At 39.3% G+C, this 14,247-nt stretch overlaps 1 protein-coding gene across 1 annotated transcript in view; it reads left to right on the plus strand.

Annotated features, from left to right (window-relative positions):
- Positions 1–13,116: 13,116 nt before the first annotated feature.
- Positions 13,117–14,247, plus strand: part of LOC146972645 (induced myeloid leukemia cell differentiation protein Mcl-1 homolog) — a 126,659-nt gene continuing 125,528 nt past the window's right edge. The window contains exon 1 of the mRNA XM_085803060.1: positions 13,117–13,341. Coding sequence (XP_085659186.1) covers positions 13,146–13,341 — 196 coding nt within the window. The 5' untranslated portion in view covers positions 13,117–13,145. The remainder of the gene's footprint in view (positions 13,342–14,247) is intronic.

Consider the following 14,247-nt stretch of genomic DNA (forward strand, 5'->3'; position numbering starts at 1 on the left):
ACAAACAAACAACTCTTAAAATAAATGATGACATATGTGCAGGTATGAGCAGGGTTTAAGGGGAACATGACCTGGTTTTAAGGGGTCAGGATAATACCGATACCGGTTTTTAATCTGTGCTTTTTGAATGAAACAAGTGTGTTAGTTACTGATAGTCTGATCCTAACCTAAATCATTCTCTTTCAAGACCTATAGGCCACTGAAATTGAAAGAAAACATATGAATGCAAATGCAATTACATTTTTGGTTGGAGTGGGTTAACTTAATATTCATTGTTGTTATAACCAACCCAGACCCGTGTAGCCATGAACTATTATAGCTAACAACTAAAACATTAGCACTGGCAAGTGGCAACGAGCATGAACGTTATCTACATAGACACACACAAAAAAACATTTACAACCATCCCTGGTCTCCCTCGTATCATTTCCTTGTTTTGTTTTGGTTTGATATTTCTTTGTTCCTCATTCATTCATGCTGTTGCTCATGTGTGGGGTGGTGTGGACCGGGGGCAGCAGACGCTACTGAGATGTACAGTAGCTACCGTCTGTTTTTGCATCTCTATCGAGGAGAAGAGGCAAAACTGTCAGAATAAAGGGAGGAGGTAGTTCAGTATCTCCACTGACTGTTAAACATGCAAAAGTATACAGCCAAGATGATGGCTTTAATTCTCCTCTGTCTCTTTTTTATTTTGTTACTAACAGCAGTCTCATTGATATGAAAGTTAGTATAAAACAAAAAATATATATAAAGAGAAATCTTCTGATGTGACACATGTTTGTGTCCTCTGTGTGAGCCATACAGGGATACAGAGATTGTCTATCGCCAGCTGGATCAGTTTTTCAAATTATTATGATTCCTTAGTCTCTGGTGACATATTTTATGATTTTTAGGATTATTTTCCTTACATTTCTTACATATACGTAGCTCCTTTAAAGGGATAGTTCACCCTAGAATGATATTTCGCTCATTATCTACTCACCCTCATGTTGACTAAGGGCTGGAAGAATTTTCAGAGTCCACCGTCCCTTCTCTGAGTTACAGGGGGTCTTAGCGTAGCAGTGCATTTCAATGCAACGGTTGTAAAGGGACACCAGAGCTCTTCGTAAAAAAACACACACAAAAAAACATCCAAATACCTCCATGATGCTCGTATGTAATGTCTGTCTTGTGCTGAAGCCCCAAATTGCGTAATTGTCCCGAATAAGTCCACATTCCAAGCATGTTTGTAGCATTAGCTCTTAGTGTCTGTTCTTCCGCTGCCAGCGCGCATGCGCAAGGTTCTGGCTCGTACAAATACGGCTCAGCAAAGAAATGCAGCTCGTCCTCGACATCAAAATCTTAAGCCATGGCTAAAATATGTTTTAAGAGGCCAAAATTGCACGAAAAAGTGTTGTCCCGGTGCAAGGCAGGCTATTACGGACTGCTTCTAGTCCTTCGCCGGGGTAAACAAGGAAGCGAGTCGGTCTCAGTGCGAACCTTGCGCATGCGCGCTGGCAGCGGAACCGGACAACAACACTAGGAGCTAATGCTACAAACATGCTTGGAATGTGGACTTATTTAATTTTTTTCGGGACAATTATGCAATTTGGGGCTTCAGCACAAGACGGACATTACATACGAGCATCATGGAGGTATTTGGATGTTTTTTTGTGTGTGTTTTTTTACGAAGAGCTCTGGTGTCCCTTTGCAACCGTTGCATTGAAATGCACTGCTACGCCAAGACCCCCTGTAACTCAGAGAAGGGACGGTGGAGTCTGAAAATTCTTCCAGCCCTTAGTCAACATGAGGGTGAGTAGATAATGAGCGAAATATCATTCTAGGGTGAACTATCCCTTTAAGTTCACATTAAGAAGGAATGGTTTATGGTGCACATCTACTTGCCACTGTATGGCTCGGTCCGGTGAAGATAAGTGAAAGTGACACCTTTAAAAGTCTGTTACGATAACAAAGACATTTAAATTCAAATTCAATGAATTGTCTTCATGCAGGGAGCTCTGTGTGTGAACTGTGCAAACTGGTTTAGTGGTTGTATGAAAAGAAAATATGCAAAGGAGGACCTGGTGCAGAGCTGTGAAATCACACACTCATTTACACACAGGGCTCACACTTCTTTTAGTGTCCAGATAAAACGATATCTGTATTTGCTCCTGTTTAACACATATATGTGCTTTTCTATTTCTATTAAATGATATGAAGTGTGAAAGAGTTTCCATAATTACAGGACTTTTACCTTTTGAAAAAAATGAGAGAGTATGTGCAGAATGATGTTTTAATAAAATCACTGACTCAATATATACTGTAACTCATTCTACCAGTCTGATGGACACTGTAGTACTGTAAATGAAGCTTGCATGAGAAGTCATGAGGTTAATGTGAGGAGTCACAAGAGAAAATACAAACAAATCTAACAACTCTTAAAAGTTGAAGTTCAAGCAAACACTTTTTTCTTCTTCTTTTTCTCATAAAAATGAGTTTTTTCCTTCTGAAACTGTCTGTGTCTACAGGGTGATACATCCTCACAATATGGAAGAGAGTCAGATGATTCATAACTTGTTCCTGACTGGAGAAACTGTAACCCATAATACAACCATCCCCTGTCTGTCTCCCCCAAATATTGTTTCCTTGTTGTGGTTTAATATACATTTCCATGTTCTTATTCGTTCATACCATAGGGGAAGACGGGGGGCAGCAGACCCCACTGAGATGTACAGTAGCTCCCGTCTGTTTTTGCATCTCTATCGAGGAGAAGAGGCAGAAATGTCAGAATAAAGGGAGGAGGTAGTTCAGTATCGTTCAGTGTCTGTTAAACATGCAAAAGTATCAAAAGCCAAGATGATGGCTTTAATTCTCCACTGTCTCTGTGAACACAAAGTGTGTGTACAAAAAAAGACATTTATATATTATAATGTTTGAGTATCTTGTGGTGGCATTTTTTATGAGAAAAGACATATAAGCCTGAAAACAACAAGACCAATGAAAAGAAAGTGATGCCACCTTTAAAGACTGAGTGTGAGCTGTGTTATTATGTCATTAATAATCACCATTTATGTTATTATGTGTTGATTTAAATAGTTAGAATATACTTATTTCTTGTGTTCTTATGTTGTTTAACTTATTTTATACTTATATATTGACTTTAAGGTAACACATTACAGCTCCACAAGCTTCACCAGACTTTAGTTTTTCCCTTTTGGCCCGAGGATCTTATTCTAACTGTATTGTGTCATATACAGTAGTAGAATGACCACAGTTCATTGTGTGATGTCTGACTGTTGTGTATCTATAAGCTGTTCGAAGCCACAGAGAGTTCAGTGTGCATTGTTAATTGGCTGATGGGACAGTTTTATATTCTATATGTGTTTCTAAGCGTCAGTGTTCAGTGCGTGTACTGTGTATTTATAACAAAACCATCAGAGACAACAGATAAACCGTTCCAAATCAGTATTTTATTTTTTAAGAAGACTGTGACTTATAAGAAGAGAGCAGCAACAGGTCGGTCTTCGCAGCAGGACGGTTGGACGAGGACGTACAGTCGTCATCAGTCCGTCTCTGCTCCGCTCCTCTGGTTCGACTCCTCCCTCTTGAGGAGTTTAGCACATCCAGCTGGTAGCTTATCAGCCGACATCAGTTTGCACATCGCTGCTGTCATGATCTACAAATGATGTGCATTTAAAGATGGAGTGAACAGAAAACTTTAGAACAATTGTGGGATCTGGTGAACACGGTTTCATGGCTCCACTTTGTTGCAGAAAAACATCAAAAAGATTAAATAGATTTTGCATTGCATAAGTGCTTTTTATTATATAACATTTTGATTCCAGCCTTTCTAAAGACTCAATCACCTTCATGGTATGATGATGGTAGTTAGTCTACAACATGTTTTCTGTTTTTTGTTCATTGAACAACATTTTTCAGCTTAAGTTGCATCTCTCTCATCTCTATTGTACATATCACTGTAAATAAAACACTGTTAGTGGAGACTGGGTTATTAAATAAGGATTATGACAAAAACTTGATATTGAAAGTTTAAATATAAACGTAAGTTAGTTACTGTGTCAGTCTGATCCTAACCTAAACCCTAACTCTTTCATTATTCTCTTTCAAGATCTATTTGGCCACTGAAATTGAAAGAAAACATATGAATGTAATTACATTTTTGGTTGGAGTGCAAAAAAAAGAAGCAAAAACAAAACAAATTAACAAAAAATTAAATAAAAACGTACGTCTGCTTTCCCATCAACCTCTGGGAGCGTGAGCACCAGATTAAGGAGCAGTACAACCAGGATCAGGTTCCTCATGGTGGCAACAGTGGAGAACTGACAGAGGAGAAGATGACAAAAATTAAAGTCATGTTTCATCTTTGAATCTTCTACAGACACAGTCAGAGCTCTACTCCCTCTCATGTACCACGGGACGACAGCACAGGTGTATAAACTTTAAAAGTCCTCCTCAGTAGGGATGAGTGCCAATAACCAGTAGGTAAAGACTAAACTGGACCAGTCTGGATAATTTTCTGGACAAACGGTGCTGCTGTCGGTATTTACATAATATAGCAGAGTAGCAGACATATTTTACACGTGGGTTTGGATCTCTGCAGGAGGGACGAGCTTCTCCGTGTGACTAAAGCATGCACAATCGGTCTAAAGCAGTAGGTTTATATCCAACGTGATGTCACTGTTTAGAGCAGAACTGATGACAGATGTGCAGCTGACAGTGACAGTTTTCTCATCATCACTAACCATTAAAACCAAAGTGTTATCTGTCATCTGGACTGACCTAAACCCAGCTATAAGATGCTGAAAACAAAACAGCCAACATGAAGCGGATGACAAGATGTCAAGAGTGTGCAAAAAGCTGTCATCAAAGCAAAAATACTGCTACTTGTACCCTTGTACCTCAAATAATCGAAAATATAAAACATATTCTGCACAGTTTTGTTTACTACATAACTCCATATGTGCTCCTTCATAGTTTCGATGTCTTCAGTTTGAATCTACAGCGAAGAAAGTAATGAAAATGAAGAAAAACCACTGTGTCCAAACTTTTGACAGGCAGTCTAAATGAATGTTATATGAAAACACTTAGAGAATCAAGGTCTAAACTGTGGGATCACTTAACTAAATCAAATGAAAATGCAATAGTATCAATCAGAGTATCAATAAGTATCGGTATCGACCAACTTCAGCGTATTCCAAAGTAAAACACTAGATGATAAAGTAAAAGCATCAGTCAGGTGGAGGTGGAGGTCTTACCTTCTGCAGAGAGAAGAGTGAAGCCTGGTGGATCAGAGGAGAACCTCTCCTTATATTCACTTCAGAGTCACACACACCTGATGATACAGCCCATCATGTGTTACCATGGTTTCCTCTACAGGCTCATTTGATTGCCCCAGCCGACAGTTGGAGGATAACACTTATCAGCTCTTTCACGTACTTTCCCTTACTCTTTTTTCACTACTACAGTTTCAGGTTACTGCATCTTTCCTCCTCTCTGCAGCAGCTCACTTGATCACTTTTTAACACAATCTCAAAGTGTTAGGGAACAAAATCTATAGAAAACTGTTTTCATACATTCAACTGGAGCTAAACAAACCAGATCAAATGAGAGTGATTTTCAAATTTTACTTTTATTTCTGCCAGTTTTGGCCGTTGCTAAGAGAGAAAATCATTTAGTTTCAGCTGAATGCTGCAATGCATTGAATTTCCTATAAATAATAATCACTAGATTAGGCCTAGTCCATGGCAAATGAAATTGAAGAATAAGAAGATAAATAACAGTAACTACAAACTGTTATAATGAACACATGAGAAGACTGCAGGGGAGTTTCTGAAGCTGTTATGACATAAACTCATTCAGGTTGTATACTTTCATCCATTTCTAGTAAAAAAGACAACAGTAAAACTCTTTAAAGGAGCTGAATGTAAAATCGTGGCCAAAACTGTAGCTGCAGCGCGTTGTTTCCCCTCCCCTCCTATAGACTCGAGGTTGCCAGATGTATTAGCCACGCAATAACCTCTGCCCTGCTCCAGCTTTGTGGCTCTGGTACCCCGAGACTCACTCACACAACAGAAGGAAATGAAGCGGATAAAGCTGTATACATGCACTGGGAAAACAGATTATTGTGCACAAAGCTACAGTAGGTGTGTATCCAGGAGAAAATGAGCTTCCTCTCTTTCAGCCGTCTTCATCTTTAAAAGACAAATCTCCTCCTGTGCAGATCCTGTTTTTGTTTCTGCTTTGGTCAAGACGTGTTTGAGAGTCATAGCAAAGTCTTTTAATGTTAGACATCATCCATATTGTTTATTGTAGCTGCAGCTCAGTGGGAACTGGCAACCTGGATGAAGCTGAAATGCTCCTGACTTGGTGATTAGGAGATAACAGTGGACGGAGCAACAGGCCAAAACACAAAATCAAAATAGACATTATATGCATGCTGCAAATAAAATGTTTAAATGTGAATATTCTGGCCGAAATATTGTACAAATTAACATGATTCCTTAGTCTCTGCTGTCATATTGTGTGATTTTTAGGATTATTTTACATACATTTCTTACGTATAGCTCCTTTAAATACTCAATAAGAAGGAACAGGCTGTTATCGGGTTTATGGTGCACGTATACTACAATTTCTCGCCACCGTATGGCTCTGTCCGGTGGAGATAAGTGACACCTTTAAAAGTACGTTACAGATAACAAAGACATTTAAATTCAAATTCCTTTCAAATGTCTTCATGCAGGGAGCTCTGTGTGTGAACTGCAACGCCACTTCCAAACTGGTTGAGCGGTCGTATGACAGAAAATATGCAAAAGAGGACGTGGTGGTGGTGCAACAGCTGTGAAATCACACACTCACATGGATTATTATATTTACACAGGGCTCGTGCCTCTTTTAGTATCCAAATAAAACGATATCTTTATTACCACTTTAAATTTTAAGTGCTTTTCTATTTGTTTTAAATTATATGAAAGTTAAATAGGGTTTTCCATAATTACAGGACATTTAACTTTTGAAAAAGAGGGAGTATCTGCAGATGAGTAAATCAAATCACAGACAAAACTCATTCTACCAGTCTGATGGACACTGTTATACTGTAAATGAGGCCTGTATGAGAGGTCAGAGAGGTTAATGTGAGGAGTCACAAGAGAAAATACTGACAAATCCAACATCTTTTAAAATAAATAAAGACGAGTGTAGTTAGTGAGGAGCGGTTGAAGGGAAACATGACCTGGTTTTAGGGGTCAGAAGCCATAATAATAGGTAATATGTAATGATAACAGGTGCTTTTTGAATAAAACATAATGGTTCACATGATGAAAGAACCTACAGGTGTTTTTTACAGTCATGTTTTGTAATAAAACTGAACCAGACCTGACAGAAACCTCTATTAACATCAGAACTGAATGTTTATTCTTAATATTTTGACATTAGTCCAACAGGGTTTCCTCTGTTACACCTTCTCCTCAGACAGACAGATGTAGCTACCGTCTGCTTTTGCATCTCTATCGAGGTGAAGAGGTAAAACTGTCAGAATAAAGGGAGGAGGTAGTTCAGTATCTTTCACTGACTGCTAAACATGCAAAAGGATCAACAGACAAGACAATGGCTTTAATTCTCCACTGTCTCTTTCTTTGTTAAAATAAGTTAAGTTGAAAGTGTGTATAACCTACAAAGAATGAAAAAAGAGAAGAAAGGAAGAATAAACTGTCACATCTTTGCACTTTATTTAGCCTCCACAAGATGGTGTTGAAGCTGCTTCACACATACACACTGTGCATTGTGAAAATTGGTAAAGTTATAGGCTATTCAACACATATACACATTGGATCCTAACATTAGCAGCATGTTCTGATAATACTGATACAATTAATGATACAACAAAGGTAAAAGGTGTTTGAAATGACTCACATTTTACCTAAGAACCTGCTCTTCAATCTTGTACAAGCTACATAGCTCAAACTTCATCGGTATCAGTATTAAAGGGATAGTTCACCCTAGAATGATATTTCGCTCATTATCTACTCACCCTCATGTGGACTAAGGGCTGGAAGAAGTTTCAGATTCCTCCGTGGCTTCTCTGAGTTACAGGGGGTCTCGGCATAGCAGTGCATGTCCATATAACGGTTGCAAAGGGACACCGGAGCTCTTCGTAAAAAAACACACACAAAAAAACATCCAAATACCTCCATGATGCTCGTATGTAATGTCCGTCTTGTGCTGAAGCCCCAAATTGCGTAATTGTCCCGAAAAAAATTAAATAAGTCTATATTTTAAGCTTGTTTGTAGCGGAAGCTTCTCGAAGCTCCTCTTCCTGGTCCGTCCAAATCTCGCGTGATTTGCGCCGGCGTCAGCATGCGTCAGTGCGGTTACTGCGAATCACGCGAGATTTGGACGGACCAGGAAGAGGAGCTTCGAGAAGCTTCCGCTACAAACAAGCTTAAAATATAGACTTATTTAATTTTTTTCGGGACAATTACGCAATTTGGGGCTTCAGCACAAGACGGACATTACATACGAGCATCATGGAGGTATTTGGATGTTTTTTTGTGTGTGTTTTTTTACGAAGAGCTCCGGTGTCCCTTTGCAACCGTTATATGGACATGCACTGCTACGCCGAGACCCCCTGTAACTCAGAGAAGGGACGGTGGACTCTGAAACTTCTTCCAGCCCTTAGTCAACATGAGGGTGAGTAGATAATGAGCGAAATATCATTCTAGGGTGAACTATCCCTTTAAACATGCAAAAGTATCAACAGACAAGACAATGGCTTTAATTCACCACTGTCTCTTTCTATGTTAAAATGAATCTAGTTAAAAGTTTGTATAGTCTACAAAGAAAGAAAATATGAGAGAAAGGAAGAATAAACTTCACATCTTTGCACTTTATTTAGCCTCCACAAGAGGGTGTTGAAGCTGCTTCACACATACACACTGTGCATTGTGAAAATTGGTAAAGTTATAGGCTATTCAACACATACACACACTGGATCCTAACATTAGCATTAGCATGTTCTGATAATACTGATACAATTAATGATACAACAAAGGTAAAAGGTGTTTGAAATGACTCACATTTTACCTAAGAACCTGCTCTTCAATCTTGTACAAGCTACATAGCTCAAACTTCATCGGTATCAGTATTAATCAAAATATAGACTGGGTCGAAAAGATGATTTCTTATCAAAAAAATACAGTGTTTTGGCTGTAAAACCTACACACTTCTTCACACAGCCATGCAAATTCACATGCCCTATTACATATTAAAACAACAGCTGCTGCACATGTGTTTATCCACCAGGTCTGACAGTAACTCACTTCTTCTTGTCTGTGATCCAGTGTCTGGTGCAGTTACAGACAGATGTTTTCAGCTGGACACTAAATTGTCTTTAGGCTGCCTCCTCTCTGTCTGTTGAACCTCCCTCCTCCAGCTGAACATCAGTACTAGACCTTGTGCTGCCATCTAGTGGCCAGACAGAGAAGGAAGAAAAGAGAGGAGATGACTGAGCTCCACCTGTTGCATCTTCACTTGCGTTTTAAGCATCTAAATTTAAAAACTTTGTACCAAACCAAACATATGTGCTACTACAGTTTTGCAACTTTCACCAAAATATAGCTCCAATACTGCAGAAAATGTTGTACACATTATCATGAATTGGACAGATGTTTTGTTCTGTGAAATGATTCTTATCATTTGTCTCCATTTTCAAAGCCAAGAGGATGACCAAGTGGATGAGTGCCCAGCCATACAGCCGTATCATCCCTATGTATAACATATACTCTTAAAGGGTTTGTAGCATTTTTTTTAAAGTGGGGTAATTGGCCTTAATGACAAATGACTTGCTACGTTACTACGTTATCTTCCAGCAAAAGCAACAGTGTTATTTAAATGTTGATATAAATTGAGACAAAATACTGACATGTTCTAATTTTAGCTATAATCTTGTCCAAGTTACATCATTCAAATATAGACTAAGGGGGAAAAAAAGTTGTTGAACCTCCCTCCTCCTGCTGAACGTCAGTACATGACCTTGTGCTGCCATCTAGTGGCCAGGCAGCGATGGTAGAAAAGGGAGGAGGTGACTGAGCTCCACCTGTTGCATCTTCACCTGAGTTCCTAACAAGTCACAAGTCAAGTCAAGTCACAATTTATTATTTATAAAGCACATTTAAAACAACCTCAGTCGACCAAAGTGCTGTACAATTGCAAGAGCACAACATAGTTAATCATAAACACTACAACAAACAAAGACAACACCATCCAACCAACCATATGTGCCACTGTTTTGCAATTTTCACCAAAATGTAGCCTCAATACTGCAGAAACCTTTGTACGCACTTAAAATTGTAAAACTTTTCTTCACCCACAATTTTAGCACAATTGACACCAGTAGCCTACCTACTCCACAATACTGTAAACACAGTGCTAAATACATTTTCAATCTTCCTGAAAAAAGTTGACAAAAATATTGGGGACATATGCTACGGTAGCAAATGAAGTTTGGTAAATATCAGGTTTTTATCTCAAAAACTGTTTTTTTTTTGTTGTTGTTTTTTTTAAACATTTTGAATTATGAACAATTGGAGTCAATGTAAGAGTGGCATTTTTAGACATCAGATTTTCTCTTATGAAGCAAAACACTTATTATATCATTAAAATAAATCACCAACATGTCCATGCTGTCAAGATGTAATTCATGTTTTATCAGAGTTTTTCTACTCAGAATTGTCTAAATTAGTCTAAAATTGTCTGGCCGTGACCTGCTATGAAGCAGCTGTAATGTCTCTCATGAATTGGGATGAATTCTGTTATTTGGAATATGAACATGAACATTATTTGTGCCGTGCGCAGTAAAGTTTCCAGGGGTTGTTGTGTAACCTATAGTTGGGAAACTGCAATGAAATGTTTGGCTTGTGTATTTAATCTGATTTATTTTTTCTGTATTTCCTTCCTATAGTTTTCATGGTGCTAAGGCAGTAAATAAAAGGTAAGCACCTGTTCAAATCTCTCTGCTTCATTTATTGAAACCAGGGGTCCGCTACAGGTTTAGTGAGCCTGATGTGTTGTGGCTCTTAGTGACGTTTTTTTATATATATACTGCAGTAAAAAAAAAAAGATTTCATTTGCCAGTTTGTTTTTCCTTGTTAGTCAATGGTAGGAACAATGTCGGTGGGATCAAAGATTTTCATTATTTATCTAGCCTAAATTTGAGCATATCAACTGAGTTATGCCACAAATTGATTTTTTATTTTAAATATATATATTAGAAAAGTGACAATATTAATCTATTTTATTTCACAAACAAAATTAAAACACATCATAAATGCTATAATAAGGTTATGACTGTCGTTTTTATCATTACTGTTGACGCTTATCATTTCCTTCTGTAAAATTCGTCGGAACATAGCCTACAAAATAAAAATAAAAAAACACCACAAATTAATCGAAATCATAATCTTTAATATCTTTGTTTTACATGACATCTCTCCTCCTCCTTTCAATTTTCTTTTTCTTTTCTCTTTACATTTTTCCTACTTTCGTTCTTCTCTTTTGCTGTTTTAAAAACAAATAAATAAACATACAGGTTTGAATGGACGTTCGTTTTGGAATGGGGGCGGGGAGAGGGCGTACTGACGTATTCATGACGCACGCCATATATGGAAGCGGATGCCGATTACGTAGAATTCTTGGTATAAACGGACGGTGGAAGGCTCTTCACTTCCGTTCCTTGGCCACCCTGTCATGGACTATGAGTGAACAGCAGGAGGACGGGTCCATGGCACTGGTCCGACCTCCCATTAGTTCGACCTCCCATTGGTTTGAACTCCCATTAGTTCGACCTCCCATTGGTTCGAACTCCCATTGGTTCGACCTCCCATTAGTTCGACCTCCCATTAGTTCGACCTCCCATTAGTTCGAACTCCCATTAGTTCGACCTCCCATTAGTTCGACCTCCCATTAGTTCGAACTCCCATTAGTTCGACCTCCCATTAGTTCGAACTCCCATTGGTTCGACCTCCCATTGGTTCGAACTCCCATTAGTTCGACCTCCCATTAGTCCGACCTCCCATTAGTTCGACCTCCCATTGGTTCGAGCTCCCATTGGTCCGACAATCGGAGTAATGAGAGTTCGAACTAATGGGAGGTCCTCATTAGTTCGAACTGGACTAGTTATTAGTCAAACTCTCCATTCTTACCGTTCACTATGCATTTATATCATTATTCATATAGGCTCCACCTGTCAATAAGACACACGTGGAAGAAGAGGTGCAGTTTATTATGTTTCACCAACGAGGAGCTGTCATTACGCACGACTTTTACGCACTGCTGCGCGCTCATTAGTGTCCGTAATTAAACCTTGACACTCATATCAAATCAAACTTACATTACAGACAGGTGGATTGGGTTCTCTCTCTCTCTCCCACTCCGAACAGACAGACGGACGCAATCAGAAAGGAAACGGAGGCTGCGCATTGATCCTTTTTTCCTTTCTGGGATCAAACGGATCATGTGCATAATTAACTGCAAAACAAGCACTTCATATTAATAACATATAAGGCTCATTATGCTTCCAGCCTGTCTAGCCTCTACCTGGTGTTTTTACTAAACTTAACCAACTCCTTTCTTCATTGCCTGAACCTAACCAAAGCGAAATTTACTTTTTTTCCCCTCTCTCAGTCTGCTGTCAGCAGGAGCGGCGGCTGCAGCAGCCTCGCGCCCGTGAAGTGAGCTCAAGCCTGGTTCAGCCGTGCTCGAGCGGAGGGGGGGGGGTGTATTTCTTTTACTCTGTACTCTGAGAGGGGGGGCTTTGATTATCAGTTTACACATCTTGATCAGCATTTATGATGGTTGTGTGCGATCTGACATGATCTGGCTCTCTGACTGAATATGGTGATATTCTGGGCCGCGCGTGTATGTGTGTGATGTGCGTAAAGAGAGAGAGAGAGAGAGAGAGAAAGCTGCATGCTCCTATCAATGGAAGAGCTTGTCACAAAGTAGCGATGACAGTTCGAACTAACGGGACCACCCACTGGTTCGACCTCCTATTGGTCCGACTTGTGGTTGATTTTGTCGGAGTAACGGGAGGTCGAACCAATGGGCAGTTCCCACGTCACGTGGACGACGGTTCTCTGCCGTGTACTCCGCAGATGGAGACCGACAGCGACAGCGACGTGTCCCACAGCGGAGACGAAGCGCTAGAGGCCGATACGAGGCAGCTCATGAGCCAGGCCATGATTCACTTTACCGGGCGGTCTGTGTCGAGGAGGACGGAACACAAAGCACTACAAAACATGAAGAGAGTTGTCAACGACGTGTTGGATAAACACAGATACGCATACAACGGTATGTAGTCTAAATGTTGTCTTTTTTGTCTTGCGTAGCCTACCCCCTGAGTCTTTTTCCCATACATTTTAATTTCTCTCTTCAATTTGTACAAGGACATTTTACACATATCCTGCATTTTAGTTGTTTCTGGCTGTTGTGGTGTTTGTTGTGGTAGAATAGCCTATGTCTTCACAGAGTTGTAGGAGTGTCACAAACAACTCAATGCCAATACCCAGGAAAATATTGAATATGACATCATATTCAATAGGCCTACAGCAGCAGTGCCTCCCAGCTTATTATTGTTCCATTGTTTTATTTTTGATTATAATAAAAATAAAACAATGGAACAATAATAAGCTGGGAGGCACTGCTGCTGTATTGAACCTTTGTTTGTTTTTTTAATTAAATGAAAAGCTAACTCAGAGTTGTGCAATTTCAGCGTCTAATGTGTTGGTTTCATTAGCTACATTCATAACAATGCATCTCCTCTCCTCTGACGGGCGGGGCTCCCCCCTCCCCCCTCCCCCCTCCCTCCTCTCTCACAACCAGTGTTGGGAACGTTACTTTTAAAAAGTAATTAGTTATAGTTACTAATTACTTCTCCTAAAAAGTAACTGAGTTAGTAACTCCACTACTTCACTATAATAGCAACTAGTTACCAGGGAAAGTAACTATTGCGTTACTTTTTCTTTCCAAGGGCATTTTTAAATTGTATTTTATTGTTTTCATATATTTCACTGATCGCAATTATAGAATGTGAGTGTGTGTTTTATTGAAAGCGAGGCTGGTGTGCCTATGAAAATAGGTTACAGTGGGTTTTTTAAGTGCTGTGGCTACAAGCAAATCTCATATTGTCTCTGTACAAAGACAACAAAGACCTTTTTAAATGTGAAAACAGTGGAGACCTATTCAAGATTTGCGTTT

Source organism: Trachurus japonicus, chromosome 16 (assembly GCF_045865225.1).
Source record: "Trachurus japonicus isolate A0001 chromosome 16, Traja_1.0".
NCBI lineage: Eukaryota > Metazoa > Chordata > Actinopteri > Carangiformes > Carangidae > Trachurus > Trachurus japonicus.